Source organism: Schistocerca cancellata, chromosome 9 (assembly GCF_023864275.1).
Source record: "Schistocerca cancellata isolate TAMUIC-IGC-003103 chromosome 9, iqSchCanc2.1, whole genome shotgun sequence".
NCBI lineage: Eukaryota > Metazoa > Arthropoda > Insecta > Orthoptera > Acrididae > Schistocerca > Schistocerca cancellata.
Window position 1 is genome coordinate 14,667,263 of NC_064634.1, and position 25,775 is coordinate 14,693,037.

At 45.2% G+C, this 25,775-nt stretch overlaps 1 protein-coding gene across 1 annotated transcript in view; it reads right to left on the reverse strand.

Moving 5' to 3' along the window:
- Positions 1 to 25,775, reverse strand: part of LOC126100703 (glucose dehydrogenase [FAD, quinone]-like) — a 159,176-nt gene that overhangs the window by 25,200 nt on the left and 108,201 nt on the right. Inside the window, exons 9-10 of the mRNA XM_049911319.1 lie at positions 15,498 to 15,700; positions 1,519 to 1,820 (exon numbers count right to left, since the gene is read on the reverse strand). Coding sequence (XP_049767276.1) covers positions 1,519 to 1,820; positions 15,498 to 15,700 — 505 coding nt within the window. The remainder of the gene's footprint in view (positions 1 to 1,518; positions 1,821 to 15,497; positions 15,701 to 25,775) is intronic.

Consider the following 25,775-nt stretch of genomic DNA (forward strand, 5'->3'; position numbering starts at 1 on the left):
GATAAATTTGCTGGATTTTTTACGTGATTGTTACGACTTCCTCGTACGCAATCAATGTATAACACTATGTCAGGACTTGTGAAGGCCCTTTTAGTATTAATTAATTTCTATGAATAAACAGTCTTAGCTTTCTATGTTCTTTCGTACCGTCTGAATACGGGATTTACATTCTGAAACCAGTGTCGTGTGTAGCATTAAAGGGTTTGTCAAGTACAACTGGAGGGGATTTTTTTCGTCCTGAAAAGTAAAAGCACTGTTGAAATTGATAAATTTACAGCAGTCACTCGCAAATAATCTTTATTGCAGATCTAGCTAGATTTCACCCGCTGTGTGCCTCTCATATATGCTAAAATAGCGTACCTCTGCTGGTGCACAAGTTCGAAAATCACGTGGTTTGTATTTTTAATTTGATCTGCCGTTAAAATGAAGTCAAATGTATTTTAATAGATAATTTTAGTAAAGTTTTATTTATGTAAGCAAGAGAATTGTATATTATTATTCTGGATTTACTTTTATCGACTGTAATGTTGTTGTTGTGGTCTTCAGTCCTGAGACTGGTTTGATCCAGCTCTCCATGCTACTCTATCCCGTGCAAGCTTCTTCATCTCGCAGTACCTACTGCACCGTAAATCCTTCTGAATCTGAGTAGTATATTCATCTCTTGGTCTCCCTCTACGATTTTTACCCTCCACGCTGCCCTCCAAGGCTAAATTTGTGATCCCTTGATGCCTCAGGACATGTCCTACCAACCGATCCCTTCTTCTAGTCAAGTAGTGCCACAAACCTCTCTTCTCCCCAATCCTATTCAATATCTCCTCATTAGTTATGTGATCTGCCCATCTAATCTTCAGCATTCTTCTGTAGCACCACATTTCGAAAGCTTCTATTCTCTTCTTGTCCAAACTATTTATCGTCCATGTTTCACTTCCATACATGGCTACACTCCATACAAATACTTTCAGAAACGACTTCCTGACACTTAAATCTATACTCGATGTTAACAAATTTTTCTTCTTCAGAAACACTTTCCTTGCCATTGCCAGTCTACATTTTATATCCTCTCTACTTCGACCATGATCAGTTATTTTGCTCCCCAAATAGCAAAACTGCTTTACTACTTTAAGTGTCTCATTTCCTAATCTCATTCCCTCAGCATCAGCCAACTGGCGTGACACTCTGCACTCAAAGTGAGCAGCAGCTGTTCCAGAACATGCGGAAGTTCATCTCGGTTTCGCTCCAGCGAAAAGGAGGTCGCGTGGTCAACACCAGACGCATTTCGTGGAGAAAGAAATAGCACAAGAATGAAATGTTAGACGTTGCTACACGCTGCTCCCTAGCCGCTCAGGTAAACAACACGCTGTACAAGTGTAAAGACGACAGATAAAGTTGAACCGGGAAGTAAATGAAGTAGGAATTTCTCGTATGCACGTGCAGTAGGCAAAGAGGATAAAATGTGAGGGGAAGGGCCTGCAGCGGGCCGCCGCCTCACAGTACGAGAGACACGGCGGTGAGACTTACGGCGAGGTCCTGCAGCACGGGGATGCCCATCTCCTGGAGGTGCTGGCGCGGCCCCACGCCGGACAGCATCAGCAGCTGCGGGCTGTTGATGGCGCCGGCGGACAGCACCACCTCGCGGCGCGCGCGCACGTAGCGGCGGCGGCCGGCGCGCTCCAGGAAGACGCCGCGCGCGCGCAGCGTCTGCGGGTCCACGTCCACCCTGGTGACGAGCGAGCGCTTGCGCACGTGCAGGTTGGGCCGGCCGCGCGCTGGGTGCAGGTAGGCGCGCGACGACGACCACCGCGTGCCGTTGCGCAGCGTCACTGCGGGGGCAACGGCGGAGGTCAGCTGGCGTGCGTGGGCGGAGCGGGTCGCTGCCGGGGTTGCGGGAGTGTGCGGGGGAGGGGGCCAGTAGCGGGAGGAGGCGCGCAGCGCGGCTGGGCACGGCGACGAGGGCGGCTGAGCAAACGTTAAAACCTGCGAAGATCCCAGCGAGGTCCCCCCCCCCCCCCCCCCCACTCTACCTCCCTGCGACACTCACCCCGCACTCAGCTCGCCCCCATACCTCGCTCACGAACGGGACCTCACACCACCCCCTATAGCTCCCTCACAACGGAAGACTGGAAACAGTACCTGCATTTGAGTATGGAAAATACGACTGTCTTCATAACGTTTTTGTTATCAGTATGATTTTTTATATTCTTCATTTCTTTAGGTCTAATGAGTCAAGCTACATTTTATAAACATAAAAATATTGAGTCAAGTCAGGATATTGTAAACAAGTAGGCCTGTCTATTCTTATTAGATTATTACCTCTATTCCGTAGCAGAATATTTTGGATGTTTGAGATACAGAGACTGGAAACAAGATAGTGAAGCTAATGCAAATAGCGCAAGCTGTTTGGTGGATAAAGCTTTCACTTATGTCTCTACTGATGTAATACAGTATTTTTACTGTGCTGTTTTGGTTTGTGTTTGTTCTGTATCTTATAATCTGGAAAGATTTTTTTGGATGAATAAAAGAAATAAACTCTCTGGCCATCTGCAGCATCGTAAGCTTTTATTACCGACATACGTAACATTTCCAACCACATTATTTGCGAAGTGTAGTTTTCCCGAAAGATCACGTTATATTAAGCGATTAATTTGATGATAATTGACTCACATTATAATTAAGAGACAGCACGTTTGTACTTCGCTTTCATTTATTATTTTAAATTATTCGTGATTTTTTGTTCCGCTTGTTGTAAATACCATTAGGTGCCGGAAATCCATTTTAAGTTATAGACACTTCTACTTCATCAATAACACACAGTTATAATCGTAGTAGTGTCTGTAAACGTTTACATTGATACCTGAAACTTAAAGTGTTTGCATTATACGTTGGAAATTGTTCATTTTCTAGTTCTCGTTCTAGGAGTAACATACCTGCGACGATGTGTATCGTTTTGCGCCGGTTGGGCGGAGCATCTTGCTGATCAGGGGTGGAGCTTAAGTGGGGTGGGCGGGGACTATGTGTCGGGATCTTCGCAGGTTTTAAGCTCATGTGGGCGGCTGCGGGAAAGGCAAAGAGAAGGGGCAGAGGGGAGTGGCGGCACGGAGAGGAAGCGTTTGCAGCTGGTTCTCCTTCTCAGGTATATGACATAAAAAAATGAAATAGCACCGTGTACTTCATGCTGTGCCTAACGCACAATATGAGATCTCAGATACCGGCTGGTATCGATTACATCATTTGTGACTTCGTATAAAAATCAGTTTTTACTTGGCAATACAGAGTCTGATATGCTATTCTGCTGGATGCAAATTTTTCGTGTGTGTGTTAGTTTAACAGACACCCACTCTGGGGTAAGAAAAGCCGCGGACCGCCTCCTATTATCCTCTGGGTCCCCTCTCTCGCCTGGCACAGTGCAGCAGATCGACGTAGCGCCGACTCAACAAGTCGTTACAAGTCACCTGCACATGTTTCGAGACACGCTGCCTCTGTATAGCCGTCCATAATTGCTGAAGTGTTCCCGTTGCAGGATTTTGTGCGCGAACTGACCGCTCGATTGTGTCCCATTTAAGTTCAGTTGGTTGCCAAGTCATCCAGAAAGTTCTTCAAGCCGTTCGCGAACAATTGTGGACCAGTGACACGGTGCATTGTCATCCATCAAAATTGTATTGTTGTTTGGGAACATGAAGTTCGTGAATGGCTGCAGATGGTTTCCACGTACCGCGAACATAAGCATGTCCCGTCAGTGATCGGATAAGTCGCACCAGAGGACGCAGTCCATTCCTTGAAACACAGAACACTCCGTTATGGATCGCCCACCAGCTTGCACAGAGCCTCCTTGACAACTTGGGTCCATGGCTTCGTGGGCTGTCCGCTACACTCGAACCCCCCACCACCTCGTATTAGCGACTGAAATCGGGACTCATCACACCAAGCCACGGTTCTCCACTCGTCCGGTTTCCGACAGACACGGCCACGAGCCCAGAACATGTGCTGCACGCGACGCCGTGCTGTTAACAAAGGCAGTCGTGTCGCTCGTCTGCTGCCGTAGCCCATAAACGCAAGATTTCGCGGCCCTGTCCGAACGGATACGTTCGTCGTACGTCCCACATTGATTTGTGCGGTTACTTCACTCAGTGCTACTTGTCTGTTGGCGCTGACAACTATACTCAAACACCGCTGGTTTCAAATGTTAGCTGCGCGGTATTAGCCTAGCGGTCTGAGGCGCTGCAGTCACGGACTGTCCGGCTGGTCCCGGCGGAGGTTCGAGTCCTCCCTCGGGCATAGGTGTGTGTGTGTGTGTGTGTGTGTGTGTGTGTGTGTGTGTGTGATTGTGTGTGTGTGTGTGTGTGTGTGTGTGTGTGTGTGTGTGTGTGTGTGTGTGTGTTTGTCCTTAGGATGATTTAGGTTAAAATGGTTAAAATGGCTCTGAGCACTATGGGACTTAACATCTGTAGTCATCAGTCCCCTAGAACTTACAACTACTTGCTGTTGCTGCTGTGGTCTTCAGTCCTGAGACTGGTTTGATGCAGCTCTCCATGCTACTCAATCCTGTACAAGCTTCTTCATCTCCCAGTATCTACTGCAACCTACATCCTTCTGAATCTGCTTAGTGTATTCATCTCTTGGTCTCCCTCTACGATTTTTACCCTCCACACTGCCCTCCAATGCTAAATTTGTGATCCCTTGATGCCTCAACCATGTCCTACCAACCGATCACTTCTTCTAGTCAAATTGTGCCACAAATTCCTCCCCAATTCTATTCAATACCTCCTCATTAGTTATGTGATCTACCCATCTCATCTTCAGCATTCTTCTGTAGCACCACATTTCGAAAGCTTCTATTCACTTCTTGCTAAACTATTTATCGTCCATGTTTCACTTCCATACATGGCTACACTCCATACAAATACTTTCAGAAATGACTTCCTGACACTTAAATCTATACTCGATGTTAACAAATTCCTCTTCTTGAGAAACGCTTTCCTTGCCATTGCCAGTCTACATTATATATCCTCTCTACTTCGACCATCATCGGTTATTTTACTCCCCAAATTGCAAAACTCCTTTACTTCTTTAAGTGTCTCATTTCCTAATCTAATTCCCTCAGCATCAACCGATTTAATTCGACTACATTCCATTATCCTCGTTTTGCTTTTGTTGATGTTCATCTTAAACCCTCCTTTCAAGACACTGTCCATTCCGCTCAACTGCTCTTCCAAGTCCTTTGCTGTCTCTGAGAGAATTACAATGTCAACGCCGAACCTCAAAGTTTTTATTTCTTTTCCTTCACTGCTTGCTCAATATACAGATTGAACAACATCGGGGAGAGGCTACAACCCTGTCTCACTCCCTTCCCAACCACTGCTTCCCTTTCATGTCCCTCGACTCTTATAACTGCCATCTGGTTTCTGTACAAACTGTAAATAGCCTTTCGCTCCCTGTATTTTACCCCTGCCACCTTCAGAATTTGAAAGAGAGTATTCCAGTCAACATTGTCAAAAGCTTTCTCTAAGTCTACAAATGCTAGAAATGTAGGTTTGCCTTTTCTTAATCTTTCTTCTAAGATAAGTCGTAAGGTCAGTATTGCCCCATGTGTTCCAACATTTCTACGGCATCCAAACTGATCTTCCCCGAGGTCGGCTTCTACCAGTTTTTCCATTCGTCTGTAAAGAATTCGTGTTAGTATTTTGCAGCTGTGACTTATTAAACTGATAGTTCGGTAATTTTCACATCTGTCAACACCTGCTTTCTTTGGGATTGGAATTATTATATTCTTCCTGAAGTCTGAGGGTATTTCGCCTGTCTCATACATCTTGCTCACCAGATGGTAGAGTTTTGTCATGACTGGCTCTCCCGAAGCCATCAGTAGTTCAAATGGAATGTTGTCTACTCCCGGGGCCTTGTTTCGACTCAGGTCTTTCAGTGCTCTGTCAAACTCTTCACGCAGTATCTTATCTCCCATTTCGTCTTCATCTACATCCTCTTCCATTTCCATAATATTGTCCTCAAGTCAAGAACTACTTAAACCTAACTAACCTAAGGACATCACACACATCCATGCCCGAGGCAGGATTCGAACCTGCGACCGTAGCGATCACGCGGTTCCAGACTGAAGCGCCTAGAACCGCACGGCCACACCGGCCGGCGATAATTTAGGTTAAGTAGTGTGTAAGCTTAGGGACTGATGACCTTAGCAGTTAAGTGACATAAGATTTCACACACATTTGAACATTTTTTTCGAATGTTACGTGAAGGCCGTCGGCCACTGCGATATTCGTGGCGAGTGGTAACGCCTGAAATTTGGTATTCTCTGCACGCTCATGACATTGTACACTTCGGAATATTGATTTCCTTAACGATATTCGAAATGGAGCGTTAACTACCATTGCGCGTTCAAAGTCTCCGTTCGGCCTTAATCACGTCAGAAACTTATACTTCGTCTACGCCATACTACCGCCGTCTGTATATGTGCATATCGGTATCCCATTACTTCTCTCGCCTCACTGTGATGCTCTTAACAGTTAAGAGTGGTTTAAAAATAGATATGAGTTAAAGTGAGATGTTTATTATTTGTACTTAGTCTCTCACTGGGAATAGTACAGTTTTTCGTTCAGGCATAACTAGTGGACATACTCATACTCCAGAGAAGAAGCAGCGAGGCCACCAAAAGAATCGGCAAACTACGAAATCCATAATTTATCAGAGTGGACTTGTCTTCTGGTGTCACTCTAAAATGACGAACGTCTTTGTAGTGGATGCATCATGACAGACTGATTTTTATTATTGAAAGGGGCTGTTAAACTAGCGAACGTACATAACGATCCTGGAAAGTAATGGAATTTACAGAAAGTGTAAAATAACTAACGAAAAACTTAATGGCGGATTTAAACTGTGTGCCGAAACAGTATTCGAACGTGGAACCTTACCTTGAACGGGCAATGCTCTTACCGAATGAGCTGTCCAGTCACGACTCACAAACTGCTGTCACAGCTGTACTCTTCTCCTAGTGCCTCTCTCCTAGGTTTCCAGACTTCCCCTCCAGACCTTTTCCGACTATCAGTCCTGTAGAAATAGGTATTGCGGGCAATGGGCTTAGCCGCAGCCTATATGGTCCTTCCAGAGTGAACAACCACTCTGCAGCGGAATGTGCGCTAGTCTGAAACTTCGTGCCAGATTTAAAACGGTGTGGCGGACCAGGAAATGATGCTGCAGACTGGAAATTCGTTCTGGAAACGACGCTAAACTGTGGCCAAGCTATTCGTTTTTAGCAGTGGTACTGATGTTAGAGAAATGTGAACTCGCACGGGAAGATTTGGGTGTTCATTTTTCCCTCATGCTATAAGAGAGTGGAATTGTAGAAAAGTAAACTGAAAGTGATTCTACGAGTCCTCTGCCAAAGACTTCGTTGTCAGCTGCAGAGTGATCATGTAAATGTTTGCTTCCAGGTCTGTGTTCCTAGTCCCGCAGGATACATAGAACAACTAATGTCAAGTTAGAGAAGTAGTTGTGAGCTGCTGGTCGAAGTAAAGCTGTAACTGCGAGTCGTGGGTCGCAGCAGCGTGGCTGTCAGTGAGAGCACTGATCGTGAAAGGCGAGATTCCCGGTTCGAGTCCCAGTCTCGTACACAGTTTCAGTCTGCCGGGAATTTTCTGCTGCAGAAAGCTACCGACAATTAAACGAATATCTGAAGCTAATGGCACTGCTAGCGTAATAAAATGCGAAATGGTTGTGGCATGTATATACATCTCGCGAACTGCTGCCGTATCGAATTATTAACACTTGTAAGTGATTGCCAAAAACATGTTGTAAACGAACAAAAATTGTTAATTATTACAAAACAGCACTTAGCTGTTTAAAATGAAAGTTTTTATACTGACTGTGCGATGAGCTTAACAACGTTCTAATATTCAAGTACCTTGAATCGTTGTCCGTTTAAAGTAACAAGACCGATTACATTTTCAATCACCTTGTAGTAACTATTAAGAGAAAAAAATATAAATTATTATTCGTTATCATCCCTCATTACGATTCCATTTCGACCCACACACAGACTAAATTTAAAATTTAACTGGTCACCTTGTTTTCCGGACATCTTCATCATATGTACATCAGAATAGTCACTGAAAACATTAAAATCTAAATTCCTGTCCTGTGATCGGTCTAAATACGTTATGTACCGACAAAATAAAAAATATCAGTTCCGAAGAGAATTAACATTATATTTGTAGGGTTAACTAAGCTGCCAGATGCCAACCGTACTACGAGACACAAAAGAAAACGCTACTGCCTGCACTACCACGGAACTGTTTACCGCATTTTCATTGCCGCTTGTTTTTCAACCTTGGACTGTGTCCAACCAGCTGTATACTACTGAAATAGCAGTTCAGTGTATGTGTGGTTTTGTAATAAGGTAAAAAGGCTGAGCTTTCGTGGAGCTTCATAGAATTCAAGCAGAGATGTTTTAGCGGTAGAGGTAACGAATGTCGAAGTCTGTAAACTCAAATGGTTCGTACTTTTGTCACTACTAAATGATCATATTTTGTAAGTGCATAAATGTGCGTCATCAGTCGCACAAGAGTTAACTGCTGGCGTCTCGTGTAAACTATCTTTACGTAATCTAAAGCAGCTACTGCCGCTTCACTGTGTGGAGTTTGTTTTCGTTCAGAACATTCTTTCTCAACGATTCAGCTTTCACAAACATTAGTGCACAACGTATTACATACGACTTGTACATTCGTTCTCATGGAATTCGTTAGCGTTATAACAAAGGCTTATTTGGGTCAGTGCTAAATCCCTCCGGAAACGTTACCACCATCCGGAAAATAAGCGCCGTACCAAGAAAAACAAAATGCAGTATCCAACCTAAATACGTAAGACTGTTTGCCGGAGTATGGGGTATTTAGATATTTGTTTTCCGCTTGTTATATGTTCGTTCCGATTAACTACACAGATTATACCTAACAAATCATAAATTAAGATTTACGAGGTGCTTTCTGGCAGGTATAACAGCCCAAGCAGTTAAACCGAGTAGTCGAGTAGCTTTCCTTCTGAAAAAAAGTCAGAAGTACACTGGAGGACGTGAGAGACAGCTGAAGAAGCTCACCTGCTGTAAGAACGGAGAAAGCAAAAGCAAGTACTCGTAGTGAAAGGTTTCAGACCACAAGCACTTCGGCGCCCGCTTCTCAACAAACGTTCTAAGCTGTATGAATGCCAAAGTTACTGCCCGGATAGCCGCACGTGTTAGCACGCTGCTTCCGAGATTTGGGGAGGCGCGCCATCCCCAAATCCGCCCAGCGTAGTAACGACGGTTGCTAGTGTGCTGCCCAGCCTGGATTTGGTTTGAGGCGGGTTTCAGCGTCCCACCAGGTGAACGTCATGCGCTTCCCACGTCTCGCCTCAGTTACACGACATGCAAATATTTCGAAAATCTTCTCACGCTTACGTGGACCCACAGGAGGGGGCACACAATTTACATAAGGGCCAGGAAGAGGGGGGGGGGGGAGGGGAGGGAGGGAGTTGCCGGTAGGAGCGGCACCCGACCACCTACTACTAACATTACCAGTTAACATGCCGACCTCGTGAAGATACGGGATAAGGCCAGGATACAGATTCGCAAGTCACGTTCAGGCATTCAAAGCAAACCAAAAGGATTTTCTTCCCGAATGTCGTTTGTTACACTCGATAAACCAAGTAAATCGCACTCAGAATAAGAGTGCCGCAGTCAGAAAAGCTGAAGTTATTGTTACTCTTCTCTTTCAGGAATACAAGGAATACATTGTCCAAATCCTACCAAAAGCTCTGTTAGAACCTTTTTTTTTATTCGCGAGACCGATTTCTGAACTTCATAGCTCATTACGAACAGTGGAACTTTTACGTCATGTACACTGTGCAGTTTAACATGGTTTTCCTGTACGTTCCGACCATCAGCAGGAGTCAATATATGAAAACGAACTACATCCATTCTCGACGCTTAGCTGTAAGGTACTCGAACTGTTCGCAGCAAAAACCCCGCAGAACGTGAACTGTATCATTTCGTCTAATTTACGGCCATCCGAAGTAATGGTTCTCGTAACATTAGTGAATGAGACTGGAAGCAGTAACAGTGTCTGTTATAGGATTTATTTCACTTATTCGTGAAATAAGAGGGGACTTCAAAGGGTTAATTACTCCCGTCGTCCCAAGCTTAACGCCGTTGGGCAACTAGAGTGTTGTTCTCTGCAGACACAGTTCTGCTATGGTACGGATAACATGTGCACCTCGGTGTGGGAGTGAAATGACGCGGCAAATGGAAACGTACTCCAAATTCTGAAGCACGCGAGGAAAGTGCGATTCTTGTGAGAAAATCGTGCAAGTTGCAGAAAGTAACGGTGAAGTTCTAGCTGTACGTAGACCAAAACCAATGTTGCGTCCAGGCAAAGTGAACTGATGCCAAATCGGGAAGGATGGCCATCGGCATCCACCACAGACGGAAGTATCCATACAGTCGAGGAACTAATTCGCGCCGGCGGGGTTGACCGAGAGGTTCTAGGCGCTACAGTCTGGAACTGCGCGACTGCTACGGTCGCAGGTTCGAATCCTGCCTCGGGCATGGATGTGTGTGATGTCCTTAGGTTAGTTAGGTTTAAGTAGTTATAAGTTCTAGGGGACTGATTACCTCAGATGTTGAGTGTCATAGTGCTCAGCGCCATTTGAACCAATTTGAACTAATTCACAGCAGCCACAGATTTTCGGACAATGGGAACGCACAGCGGTTCTCGGATGGCTCCGTGAGCGAGGAGCGGATTTCTGTCGCCGTGGAACTGAACGATCGTAGAACGTTCCGACCGTTGTTTGCAGAGATTTGGCGATTGTGTTGAAAAATAGTGTCACGTATCTTTATCTGTGTGTAGTCTAAGACATCATTTAACAAAGTGTACCTGGCCTGTCATAACAATGTGTAACTTACTTCTTGAAGTACCCTCTAAATTGATCTGTGGATCTCCCAAACCGCCAGAAAGATGAAAAATCTCGCAATGTTCTCGTTGTGAAGCTGACAGTGAAATAGGATGACAAACGTTGCGATAAGAACGGAAACTCTGTATTGAATGGATACGCACATTGGTCAAAAAATTTGTTGTGATTCTTGAGTTTGTGCCGGCGTATTTGATAATCAAAATATCCACGGGTATACTGCCGGTCTACAGTGTCCAACGGGCACAATATTTCGGCGATCATACATGTCGCCATCGTCAGGTGAACTGACGGACTGAGCTCCTGTGAACGTGCCGGCTCGGAGATCCGTACGCTATGGCTGCTCAGAGGGAACTGGGTTCGGTCGCGGCGGCGGCCGACTTATATACCCTCCGCCCGCGGCGCACTCCCTCCGCCGTCCGCGCCCCGCGCCACGGTCACGCGGTGGAACAGATTGCGACGGCGTCTGAGATGACGTCGGTGTGATGGATCTGTCCGCCGGGTCGTCACAACTATACGTTTGCTCGATTTACTTCCGGAAATCCAGAAATACGGAATAAATCTGAAATCCCTTGCCAATAGCACTCAGCACTTCATGCGAATAAAGAGCTAGTTGTATTTCACAAGAACGTTGTTTTCTAAATCCATGTTGACAGTGTGTCAATAGACCGTTTTCTTCGAGGTAATTCATAATGTTCGAACACGATGTATGTTCAAAAATCCTGCTGCATATGGACGTTAACGATAAGGGCCTGTAATTTCGTGGATTACCTTTCTTGAATATTGATGTGACCTGTGCAACTTTCCATTTTTTGGTACGGATCTTTCGTCGAGGGAGCGGTTGTATATGACTGTTAAGTATGGAGCTATTGCATCAGTATACTCTGAAAGTAGGCTAATTCGTATACAGTCTGGACCAGAAGACTTTGGCGCGCGGGGTAGCGGCACGGTCAGGGGCGCCTTGCCAACGGCCCGCGCCGCTCCCCCGTCGGAGGTTCGACTCCTCTCTCGGGCATGAGTGTGTGTGTTGTTCTTGGCGTTAGTTAGTTTTAGTTAGGTAGTGCGTGACCATAGGGATCGATGACCTCAGCAGTTTGGTCCCATAGGAATTTACCACAAATTTTCAAATTTCCAGAAGACTTGCTTTTAGTAAGTGATTTGATTCGCTACTCCGAGGACATTCACTTCTACGTTACTCATATCGCAGCTGTTCCTGATTCGAATTCTGTAATATTTACTTCGTCTTCTTTTGTGAAGGCATTTCGGAAGACTGTGTTTAGTAACTCTGCTTTGGCAGCACTGTCTTCGTTAGTATCTCCATTGCTATCGCGCAGAGAAGGCATTGATTGCATCTTGCCGGTAGCATACTTCTCGTACGACCAGAATCTCTTTAGATTTTCTGCCAGGTTTAGAGACAAAGTTTTATCAACGTTCACCCTGTATCTCTGATTCTATATTACGATTTCTGAGGTCAGCTGCTCGATCCTATCTTTCGGTGTTACTTTGACCCCTGCTCATTGTTATCCCAGTATTACAGATACACAATTTATTACACAGCGTTGATGCCAATGACAGTGTGGAACTAGGGAAGACATACATTAACCATCAGTGTATAGACGAAGGCTCATTTGGAAGCTCAAATTGCAAGCTGTTGTGGTCCAGACAGTGATTGAGGTGTAACATATAACGTCAAATATCTCCGGAAACAAGGAATGAATTTTGTTTGGCCACAAACTCCAGATAAATGAAGAGCTGGTAACCTTAATTCAAAATGCAATGGATGTTTTGAAACGTGGACTTGGGTCTAACAGGGGTGAAATTGGAGGTATTATGCTCAGCTAAATTTGGTACCATGCGTATGGTACTCCATACTGGTATCTTCACACATCAAAAAAAGTTTTGCATCACCTCGGTTCCCAGAGTTCCGGAACCTATACAGAAAATTGGAACAGAGATCAATGTAAACATCATTTCCGCCATTTTTATTGTTCATGAAAGCCACACATTGCATGTTGTACCACCATACAGCGATACCTTCAGAGGTGGTGGTCCAGATTGCTGTACACACCGGTACCTCTAATACCCAGTATCCCGTCCTCTTGCATTGATGCATGCCTGTATTCGTCGTGGCATACTATCCACAAGCTCATCAAGCCACTGTTGGTCCAGATTGTCCCACTCCTCAACGGCGATTCGGCGTAGATCCTTCAGAGTGATTGATGGGTCACGTCGTCCATAAACAGCCCTTCTGAATCCATCCCAGGCATGTTCGATAGGGTTGATGTCTGGAGAACATGCTGGCCACTCTAGTCGAGCGATGTCGTTATCCTGAAGGAAGTCATTCACAAGACGTGCACGATAGGGGCGCCAATTGTCGTCCATGAAGACGAATGCTTCGCCAATATGCTGCCGATATGGTTGCACTGTCGGTCGGAGGATGGCATCTACGTATCGGACAGCCGTTACGGCGCCTTCCATGACCACCAGCGGCGTACATCGGCCCCACATAATGGCACCCCAAAACAGCAGGGAACCTCTACCTTTCTGTACCCGCTGGACAGTGTATCTAAGGCGTTCTGCCTGACTGGGTTGACTCCGAACACATCTCCGACGATTGTCTGGTTTAAGGCATATGCGACACTCATTGGTGAGTAGAATGTGATGCCAATTCTGGGCGGTCCAATCGGCATGTTGTTGGGCCCATCTCTACTGCGTTGCATGGTGTCGTGGTTGCAAAGATGGACCTCGCCATGGACATCGGGAGTGAAGTTGCGCATCGTGGAGCCTATTGCGCACAGTTTGAGTGATAACACGACGTCCTGTGGCTACACGAAAAGCATTGTTCAACGTGGTGGCGTGTCCGCCGCTTGTGGTCTCGCGGTAGCGTTCTCGCTTCCCGAGCACGGGGTCCCGGGTTCGATTCCCGGCGGGGTCAGGGATTTTCACCTGCCTCGAGATGACTGGGTGTTTGTGTTGTCCTCATCATTTCATCACCATCCAGGAAAGTGGCGAAATTGGACTGCGCAAAGGTTGGGAAATTGTACGGGCGCTGATAACCGGACTGTTGAGCGCCCCACAAACCAAACATCATCATCAACGTGGTGGCGTTGCTCTCAGGTTCCTCCGAGCCATAATCCGTAGGTATCGGTCATCCACTGCAGTAGTAGCCCTTGGGCGGGCTGAGCGAGACATTTCATCGACAGTTGCTGTCTCTCTGTATCTCGTCCATGTCCGAACAACATCGCTTTGGTTCACTCCGAGACGCCTGGACACTTCCCTTGTTAAGAGCCCTTCCTCACACAAAGTAACAATGCGGACGCGGTCGAACCGCAGTATTTACCGTGTAGGCGTGGCTGAACTACAGACAACACGAGCCGTGTACCTCCTCCCTACTGGAATGGCTGGAACTGATCGGCTGTCGGACCCCCTCCTTCGAACAGGCGCTGCTCATGCATGGTTGCTTACATGTTTGGGCGGGTTTAGTGACATCTCTGAACAGTCAAAGGGGCTGTGTCTGTGATACAATATCTACAGTCAACGTGTATCTTCAGGAGTTGTACGAACCGGAGTGACGCAAAACTTTTTTTGATTTGTGTGTATATTTATAATTTTGATGATGAATCACACTATTTGATTTGTGTACAATAGTACGTCATTTTGTGAGGGTTAAAAAGGCACTTAAGAAAAATTTAAATTAATGTATTTATTTCGGGATAGTCAACGTTTCAGGGTGTTTCGGAAGTATGTACCACAAAGGGGGTGGTATGAGACGGCTCTGGGGAAGTACAGGCTGGTCGATGTACGCCGAATCGATGATAAGTCTGGCGATCTACATTCTTTTCAATTACTTCGTCTGCAGTCTAGAAAATGTGTTGTAGTAATCATTATGTAAAATTTTCACACAGGCCCTTATATTCACTAGCATAAATATCGACAGAAGTTAAAAAGCGGTCCTGATAATCAAGTTTGAACCTGGAAATGCGTCAAAGTGCACCTGGTTTACGGTACCGGACTCCAAATGTCCATTTCACGCGTTTCACAGTGCGGTGTTGGCTGAGAAACTGGTCGAGATGGACCTGCACTCCCTGACAGCAGCAATTCTTGGCGGGTTTGAAAACGATTGTGACACTCGTCTTCGGCCCCTGTGGGTTAGGTTCTTTTTTTGCGATCAGTGGTGTTACGCAGTATTATGTGCCTGTGAGTGACGCAACTCTTTGCAGACGTTTTGGGCAGCCCTCTCTGATGCACTAACTTTATGAAGGCTACGTTAGTGGGCACGTCCAGATGCGGCAGCCACGCTGCCACGATTCCAGGTCGACCCGTATTCCAGCACTGATTCAGTACAACCGTCTGGCCATAACGCACCACTCGATTACCGTGGCTCAGGTCAGCGGTGGAGTGTGGCATGACGGCCTGGTACCAGCTCAACACACACATCGCTCTAAAACTATCAGTGTTATCTTCTAAGATCATCGTGCAAGACAGTCGTCTGTGCGCACGTTACGTCCATGTGAGGTGAGGTGTGAGGTGTGAGGTGAGGTGGCTCCCGTTCTTACCTTGCAGGTATGAGGAGCCGACCTGCGTGGCGCCGTTGTAGTCGTTCTGCGGGAAGCCGAGCAGCGCGGCGGCCTCCAGGAAGGCCTCGGCCAGCGGCGTGTGGTAGGGGGCGTAGTCGACCGCCACCGGGCCCTCCGTGTTGTGGAAGACGCGGTCCGCCGCCAGCTCAGGGATCGCCGTCGCCTCCGACTTGAGGAAGTACCTGCGCAGTGCGACAGCACACTGTTCAAAAATGGTTCAAATGGATCTGAGCACTATGGGACTTAACATCTGTGGTCATCAGTCCCCTAGAACTTAGAACTACTTAAACCTAACTAACCTAAGGACATCACACACATCCATGCCCGAGGCAGGATTCGGACCTGCGACCGTAGCAGTCTCGCGGTTACGGACTGAGCGCCTAGAACTGCTAGACCACCTCGGCCGGCTAAGCACACTGTACCTTGCATACCGATATAAGGGACGCATTGCTTGCAGATAGTGCCATACATTCCATCACTGCCGGTATATTACTGCAGCATATACGCTCTTACGGAAAAAAAAGAAAAACCACGACGCACCACGAAGGAATTATCCGACGCGACGTCCACGTAAAGACAAACAGATAATTACAATTTCAGAAGATTTGGATAGTTCATTCTATACAAGAACTTTACAAACAGGAATTCATTAACGCGTTGGTCCACCTCTGGCCCATACGCAAGCAACTATTCGCGTCGGCATTATTTGACTGGCTAGTTGGATGTCCTCCTGAGGGATATTATGTCAGATTATGTCAACTGGCGCGTCAGATCGTCAGATTCCCGAAATGGTTGGAGGGCACTGCTCATAATGCTCCAAACATTCTCTATTGGGGAGAGATTCGGCGAACTTGCTGACCAAGGTAGGAGGGTTTGGCAAGCACGAAGGGAGGCGGCAGTCACTCTGTACGTATGTACACTGAAGAACCAAGGAAACTAGTACACCAGCCGAATATCGTGTAGCGCCCCCGCGAGCACATTTGGGTCAACATTTTGTAAAACTTTAATTCCTGTCTCAAAGCCCACCCTATGGGGAGAGAGGGAGAGCTTTAGTTTTAGCGAATCAAAATTTACGAAGTAAGTAAGTGTTTTTATTTATCCGTAATCATTTTCCACGCAAAAATGAGAACATGGATTTTCTTGAATTACAGCGCCATCTACCAAGAATCAAAATAAATGTTTAAGACAAAATTTACGTAGTTATTTATGTAGAATCTGATTTTGCAATAAGAAATGGGGGTTCCCAGTCGAAATTTTGAAGTGTCCTCCCGGCGCACCCCCAGGGGCCTGGGGTGGCGGTCTAATTTTAGCACCAGCCACCAGCAGATGTCCCCCTCGAAACTAATCAACTTTGGCCTCTACACATTTTTTCGTCTGATGTTTATTTTTCGAGTTATTATAGTTCGTCAACTTTAAATTTACACCCTGTATAAGACACGTGTCTCTCGCATTTGTTGGATCCGTTACTGCTGGTAAAATGGCAGGTTATCAAGATTTAACGGAGTTGAACGTGGCGCTGTAGTCGGCGCACCGTGAATATCAGGAATACCGTAAAACGTCGAATCTCCGACACTGCTGCGGCTGGGAAATGAGCCTGCGAGAACAGGACCAACGACGGCTGAAGAGAATCCCTCTACGTGACAGAAGCGCAGTCCCTCCGCAGATTGCTGCAGATTTCAATGCTAGGCCATCAACAAGGGCGAACCATTCAAAGAAACATCATCGATATGGACCTCCGGAGCCGAAGGCCCTCCTGTCTACCCTTGATGACTGCGTGGCACAAAGCTGTACGCCTCGCCTGGGCCCGTCGACACCGACATTGGACTGTTGATGACCGGAAACACGTTGCCTGGTCGAACGAGTCTAGTTTCAAATTGCGTCGAGCCGGTGGGCGTGTACGGGTGTGGAGACGTCCTCATGAATCCATGGACTCTGCATGTCAGTAGGGGACTGTTCAAGTTGGCGGAGGCTCTTTAACGGTGTGGGGCGTGAGCAATTGGAGTGATACGGGACCGCTCATACGTCTACATACGACTCTTGACAGGTGACACGTACGTGTGCATCCTGTCTGATCACCTGCGTCCAGTCACGGCCAGTGTGCATTCCGACCGACTTGGACAACTTGTGATGTTACACAATAAAAGTGATGTTGTTATTCAATGGAAAGTTGGAAATTGAGATTTAACTAACTGTTTTATCAATCACAATTGGCGTAAGAATCATGGATTGACCATTGTCATAAAATATTGCATTATGAGATGTGAATAGTTTTTACTTGCAGTTTCGCGTGGCTTGAGGCAGTCACAACTAGCGTGCTATTGATTAAGAAGTTGCGTTATCGTCTTTCTAATTACTTCATGATCGTAGATACGATCATACCCGGTTGTGAAGTTATTGTTATGACCAAACAATTTTCTAGGGGACCAGAAAGTTCTTAAGGGCGCAAAAACAACTGTAACATCACACAAAAGGGAAATTCAATATTAAAGCTGATGCAAGAAGACGATAAAACAGTTTTCTTTTTATCAATGTAACACGCACATTGGACTGCTGATCTTGGAGTCTGTAATATTAGCAAAATGCATAATTAAAATGAAAATAATACTGAGGAGATAATAGAAATGAGCACTGCTAAATGATTCAGTATTCCCAGAACAAATATTTATTATAACTAAAACATATATCGTACCTTTAGCTTAATACTACAATGACGGTAGATTTTTATGTCCATATCATGTCCATTGAGCGCTCTTTTATATAGCCATTGTCTTCTTTGAGTCACCCATGCGTCGTCACGATAAGTTTTAACAGTTCTTCTTACACTTCACTCAAACTTAGACGGAACACGTTTTTATTTATTTAGTAAAAATAATTAGATCAGACCGCCACCAATCTGCGTCCGTCTTACTCGAGAAAAACAGTAAAAGTCCTTTTAGCGCTCAAGGCTTCATTTATTCTCCAGCGAACAAAATAGTGAAGGATCGCATATCCATCCGTGTTTTTCTGTTTATATTGCCGCCCAAAGACGACGAATTACATTATTTAGAAAATTCCACCGTCGCCATGCGACGCCTTATTATATATTAATCATTCTTTATAAACAAGTATTTGCCTTCTGGCTGAATTTGCTGTTTTAATTAAGCCAAAAATAGCGAATATCACAAACTCCAGCAGGACAATGCGACACACCACATGCCAGAATTGCTACATAGTTGCTCCAGGAATTTGTGAGTTTAAACCTGATAGTCACCAACTCCCCAGACACGAACATTATTGAGCATATCTGTGATGCCTTGCGACGTGCTGTTCAGAGGAGATCTCCACACTCTCGTACTCTTACGGATTTATGGACAGCCCTGCAGGATTCATGGTGTCAATCCCCTGCAGTACTACTTCAGACATTAGTCGAGTCCATGCCACGTCGTGTTGAGGCGCTTCCGTGTACTCGCCTGGTCCCTACACTGTGTCAGGCAGGTGTACCAGTTTCTTTGGCATCTTAGTGTAGTTAGGCTTGATTAAGGCTGTGTAGTAGTAATTTGGCACCACTGCAGACGTCTGCTGAAACAGGCGTTAATAACTTTCTTCCTCTGTGGGTAGCTTCAAAAATGGACAATTTTGTTGATTTAAATCTAACTCCATGATTCCATACCAGGACCTAAAAATCTGCAGTACGCCTGCATTGGTGTAGAACATGCTTACAGTTTATCTCGTACATTTACGTCAGAAATCGAATAACGACAGTAAAGCTGATTACGTTAGAATTACTCACTGTTTCTTGGCCTATACATAAGGATTCCTGACGAAAAAATTGCTTGAAGAATGTCTTCTAAAAGGGAAAAAAGACGACTTATAAAGCATTAATAATAACATTAATCAATGAAGTTCGTTATTCTGGTTGAATCACAAACTATAAAATTAATTTTGGGCTATTCTCAAGTCCTGCATATCAGAGTATATAAAATTCTTCATCTGTTGTTAGCGAGCGTGAGAGACAAATCCTAGTCATTTTTCGTGGAGCATAACTCAACAACATTGAAGCATTTTATACTCCAAGGGTATTAGTGGTGGCTGATGCTTGAGTCACAGGGTGAGCGAGCGCTGCGCAGCCGCGGCATTTGTTGCCAGGTGCCAGCAAGTGGGTCCTAGAAAGCTCTGACACATGTGGCGTTGAAAGGCAGATAGTCTGCCGAGAAATATTTCGCAAAAATGTTATTGGACGGAAGTGTTATTACCGGTGTATCGGAACGTTAAATAGGTAGTAGGTGTGGTACCATCAAACTCTGGATTGCAGTATTCAGACTAAAGGCGCTATAAGATTGAGGTAAAGATTCGACCACAAGACGTCGCATTCGGGCGACGCGCTGTTCACACGTAGACCAGGGGTGTAGGCGTAGCATAATTTCAGCAGAAGACAAGACTTTCTCAAGGAACTGCTGCAGCCTACGGTGTTGCCATATTGTGCAGATCGCCGGACTTGGAGAATTGTCAGCGTGGTCAGTTTATTTGTCCATATTACGAGAGCTGCAGACTTAGATTCCAGGGCGGCTTGCCATGGGCCAGATTTTATGTCGAAGAGTATAAGTCCAAATCACCGTCAACTGTCCATAACTAGACGGGATATCGTAGTATCTGTATGGAATAATTTATCCTTTGTATTTTCAGTAATATGCGATTCTACTGTTTCATTTCTCCTCATTAGCAGCAATAATTTTTATTTGACCGTGAGGTGCCAGACTGAATCTGTAATGATCGCACACAGAAGTTTTTCGCTGATAAGCTGTTGTACTGATAAGCTGTTGTACTGATAATTACTTCCTAACTTTGAGATAACAGGGGGTTGGACACAAACATAACAAATGTGACACGTTAGCTGAAGTACTTCAATCTATCTGTATTTACACTCCCATACGGTGTTAACATTTAAAACAGACCGGACTGAGAAACATTTATATAAAACAAATCTATTAATTAAATATACGTTTAATCTGCATTTCACAGACGACAAAATGCCCTCCAGTGGTGAACGGTCATTTAAGTATCAGTGTGAAAAACAATTTCATAAAAGAAAGTTTCTAGCAGTTCACTTTACAGCAGTTGTTTGAAAAACAATATTTAACTGAACCTGATCCGGGAAATGTAATTGAGTTCAATAAAACTTCAATTTCGTCACACCGAATAAAAGTACTGTTTTAACTAGACTTTATTCATCACAGTACCTGTACTAAGAATGTATTTGGCATTTTACGTTTTGAAGTCAGCTTCGTCGTATGTTTCACAACATTTGGTACATTTACTATAGCATGGTGGTTCCTTATTTATAAAAGTGTGATGCATTAGTTGATAACAGACTATATCACATTTTAGGACGACGATTTTAATGTGTTATAAGGGAGAATGGCCCATCCTTCTTTGTTTCTAAGTGATCAGCCTGTCACATATTCCTATTCTAGTTATCTATTTTAATTCTCTTCTTGTCTTTCTTAGGTTTACTTAACAGTTTTAGAACATCTGAACACTTTTAACGCTATCGTGTAGGATGTGAGCTAGTGTGAATATGAGGATTATCATCGGTGAGTTTGGGTAAGAGCGCGCGCGCGCACACACACACACACACACACACACACACACACACACACACACACACACACACACACATTATTTCCGTAGCTGTTAAACACAGAACACTTCAAGCACATGGAACGTAGGATAAGGATACACTCAACACTTACGTAATGACACACGTAAGATCAATTTCAGTGACAGAACACACAATTATTCAAATAAAAACATCACACTTGAGAGAGACTGGCTTCGTAAAGTGAAGTGGTTACCGTGTGCATCGGTAGAAAATAGGAAGAGGAAAGTACGTGCGCAGGCCGCGGTGGCCGAGCGGTTCTAGGCGCTTCAGTCCGGAACCGCGCGACCGCTACGTCCGCAGGTTCGAATCCTGCCTCGGGCATGGATGTGTGTGAAGGTTAGTTAGGTTGAAGTAGTTCTAAGTTCGAGGGGACTGATGACCTCAGATGTTAAGTCCCATAGTGCTCAGAGAACCATTTTTGAAAGTTCTTGCGAGTGAACGTATAACAATAATAATAATGACAATAACAAACTAATAATGAATGAAGTTTATTGCATTACAGGAGGCGGTTTACTATTAAAAATAAATGGAAAATAGGCTGATCGTTCATGATCTTTATTTTCAGGTTGTACACAAGCGAAGAGCCAAATATAAGCCGAATCGGTTTGTTCGTGTTTGATGAGGCCTTCCCCTTGTCGGTGGAGCATGAAATATACAAAAGGGAGGAAGATTAAGCTGTAACGTCGTGTCGAAAAGCTCGAATTGGTGCGGATGGTGAAGGAAATCTACTTTGTTTATAACATTCTGGCATTTACTATTGCAGATTAAGGGGAAGTGTAAATGGCTGGACGGAGATTTGAACCGCTATCCTGCCGAATGCAAATCCGAAGTCTTACCAGTGCGCCATCTGACTCGGCAACGGGATGTGCGACGCTCGGAGAGTCTTTTGGCAGAGGGCTGTCAGGTTGATTGCTTGGTAACATGTACCAGAGTATACTGGTAACAAACAACAGAGTACCGCACACTCCTCAGTACTACTGGTGCCGTATGTGGGTGAGACATTTATTGAGGAGGGGGGGGGGGGCAGGGTCATGAATTGGCATCCCTCCCCCCACAAAAAAAATATTTTGTTAGAAGTGTTCGTATATTTAGATATACGAAGAGACTTCTAAAAGTAAGTTACGTACTATTATGGCTGGTCAAGGAGCTTTTATTAAATACTGAATTACACTTCAAAGTGAGGCAGATACAGAAGACTCGTTCATTAATTAACGCAATACATTCTATTTCTGAAAGCAGTTCGGTTTGGTCAGGATTCAAATACACCATATTATCTTCCACTCATTTGGTTACGAAATCCTAGTTTTCAAAAATAATCTCCGTCCAATTCGACGGCCTTACGCCGTCTTACTGAGAGGGCCTTCATGCCGGCATGGTACCGCTCCACTGGCCGACGTTTGAACCAACGTCTTGCTGCATCAATAAACTCCATATAATCCGACCACGTATTGCTTCTCGTGGAGTGCATCCTTCATTGGGCCAAGCAGATGGAACACGGAAGTTGCGAGATCCGGGCTGTAGGGAGGACGAGGAAGAACAGTCCAGAGTTTTGTGAGCTGCTCTCGGGTGTGCGGACTTGTGGAGGCCTTAGGTTCTCATGGAGAAGTAGTAGTTGGTTCACATATTCGTGGCGATGAACCCACTGCAGTCGTTTCTTCATTTTCCAGAGAGTAGCGCGAACAACTTCAGTGTGTGTCAGCACTGCCAACAGAGGCGTCCCGTCGAGCAGCGAGGTGTTCGGTTGGGACCTGTCGGCCACGTGGAATCAGAGTGTCGGCGCGTTCCAACACTGCAGGGGCCGCAGCTGTGTGTGTGTGTGTGTGTGTGTGTGTGTGTGTGTGTGTGTGTGTGTGCGGGCGGCCGCCGCTCGCCAGGCCGGACACGTTTGCGCGACCTCGTTTCGAAGATGACAGGCGCGTCGCCCAACGGCTCGCCGTGCTTTTGTTCACTGCCAGGTCGCCGTAGGCAGTCTGCGAGCGCCCCTGAATATCTGCGCTGCTCTGGTTTTCCACCGAAAGAAACTCGGTGACAGCTCTCTGCTTGGCGCGCCCCTCCGCTGAAGGCCGCGTGTAGCGCCGCCACCTGCCGGAACTTGATGGAACTACAGGGGCTCAAGCAGGAGTATCACTCGACGTTCCACAACAAATTCCGCATTTTTACAACCGAAATTGGCGGAGAAAAAAATATATTGCATTACTTATTGAACGCCACTCGTATTGTCAACGTAATTACCAGGTCTCCGTAAACAAAGGGCGCAACGTTGTGCCAATCGTTGAATTCCTGGACGATAGAAATCCCGTGAATCATTCGTAAACCGTTGTGTGAACATCCTTATCGCTGGAATCTGTGCAGGCCAGTCCACTACAGGGATGTTACTGCCGTGTAACCACTCCGCCACAGGCCGTGCATTATGAACAGGTGCTGCATCGTGTTGAAAGATCGCCATCCCCGTATTGCTCTTCAACTGTGGGAAGCAATAAGGTGCTTAAAACATCAATGCAGGCCTGTGCTGTGATTTGCCACGCAAAACAACAAGGGGTGCAAGCCCCCCTCCATGAAAAACACGACCACACCATAATACCTCCGCTTCCGAATTTTACTGTTGCCACTACACACGCTGGCAGATGACGCTCACCGGGCATTCGCCATACCCACAACCTAACATCGGATCGCCACATTGTGTACCGTGATTCGTCACTCCACATAACGTTTTTCCACTGTTCAATCGTCCAATGTTTACTCTCCTTACACTAAGCGAGGCGTCGTTTACCGTTTACCGTTTAACGGCGTGCTGTGTGACATATGACCAGCCGCTCGACCATGAAATCCAAGTTTTCTCATCTCCCGCCTAACTGTCATAGTACTTGTAGTGGACGCTGATGCAGTTTAGAATTCCTGTGTGACGGTCTGGATAGATGTGTGCCTATTACACATTACGACCCTCTTCAACTATCGGCGGTCAACAGACGAGGTCGGCCTGTACGCTTTTGTGCTGTACGTGTCCCTCACGTTTCCACTACACTATCACTTCGGAAACAGTGGACCAAGGGACGTTTAGGAGTGTGGAAATCTCGCGTACAGGCGTATGATACAAGTGACACCCAATCACCTGACCACGTTCGCAGTCCGTAAGTCTCTCACGATGTCTAATGACCACTGGAGTACATGGCAGTAGGTGGCAGCACAATGCACCTTATATGAAAAACTGATGTTTTTGGGGGTGTCCGGTTACTTGTGATCACATAGTGTAAATGCTAAAGGTGACCACTCACAAACTGACAGTACTTACCGTCAACCACAAACCCGAGACAGTTCATGTGTCCACAAGCAGAACCGGCAAACGACCAGTATTTGAGTAAAGGAACATAGCAAGGGGGAAGACCATGCAATAAGAACAAAAGTAATAGAAATAATGGCATCCCGAACATAAGTGGAGATTAATGAAAGAAACCGCACTCACTCCCATTTACACGATCGCAATGATGGCAGGGACAACGGCGAGTGAACAATTAGATTGTATATAGTATGAATTATGACGTCGTCAAAGTTATAACAGTTTATTACTGTTAAAGTTCATAAATCAGTTACATGAAAGATGTACTTTTAAAAATTTTCGGACGAATACTGTTCACATCCAATATTTTAGTGAATTGAAGTTTCTAGGTAGTTGCGCTAAAGCAGTGTAAATAATTATATTATTATTATTATTATTATTAATGAATTGAAACATTTTATATTGTACTGTAACCATTACTAAAAGAGGAGATATCTGCGGCACGTTCAACCTGAGAATTACACAACGTATTTTTCTCTCTCTCTCTCTCTTTTTTCCTGTAGATTACTGTCTGTCACGCGGTTCAAGGCCGAATACATTAGCAAGAAAAACAAAAACAGAAACAAAGATTCATTGCCTGTTGTCATTTCCAATGCTTGTGCGCACTGTAGAGAAGAACGAACGCCAGAACTCATGATCCATTCAGCACTGAGTGAGAAAGGAGCATCTATTTACACGAGACTTTGCCTTAAGAACGGTACACACCAGTACATGTTCGCCTGCAGCTGTCTTCTCCTGAAAAAAAAAAAAACAACGGTGTACTCCCTCAGAAGACACCCTATTTTAGTGACAAACAATTATCAGTGCTCGGGTTTGCTCTCACCCACACATCCGATAGCGAAGTACTCAATGCACGTGAAGTAACGGCTAATCATGATGCTTGTCGACTGCAGTTACGAGGATAAAACAAATCACATTTGGAGAAAGAAGAATGTTAGTTTACTTCTCATCTAGCGCCAAAGGCTGTAAATAATTAACTACATACTGTATTGTGTTTCAGATATTATTTGTCAGTGGATAAGATGTTTAGTACCTAATGAAATGGTACTTATAAAATATGCATGTAACTAATGAGCGAGTAAAGACTACAGGGAAATGCCATTAGGTCAGTGAGCAGATTTACCGTTGCACAAAGAACGTGTAACGATCCTGCGTTTTCAGTACTCTTTGCGAGGAATGCGTCTTTGTGATGTTAAGGAATGAACGCGATGGCGAGCAGACATGAACGAAGCCTCGGATAAACTGTGTGAAAGTGGTACTTCTGGAATCGACGGTTATACTGGGT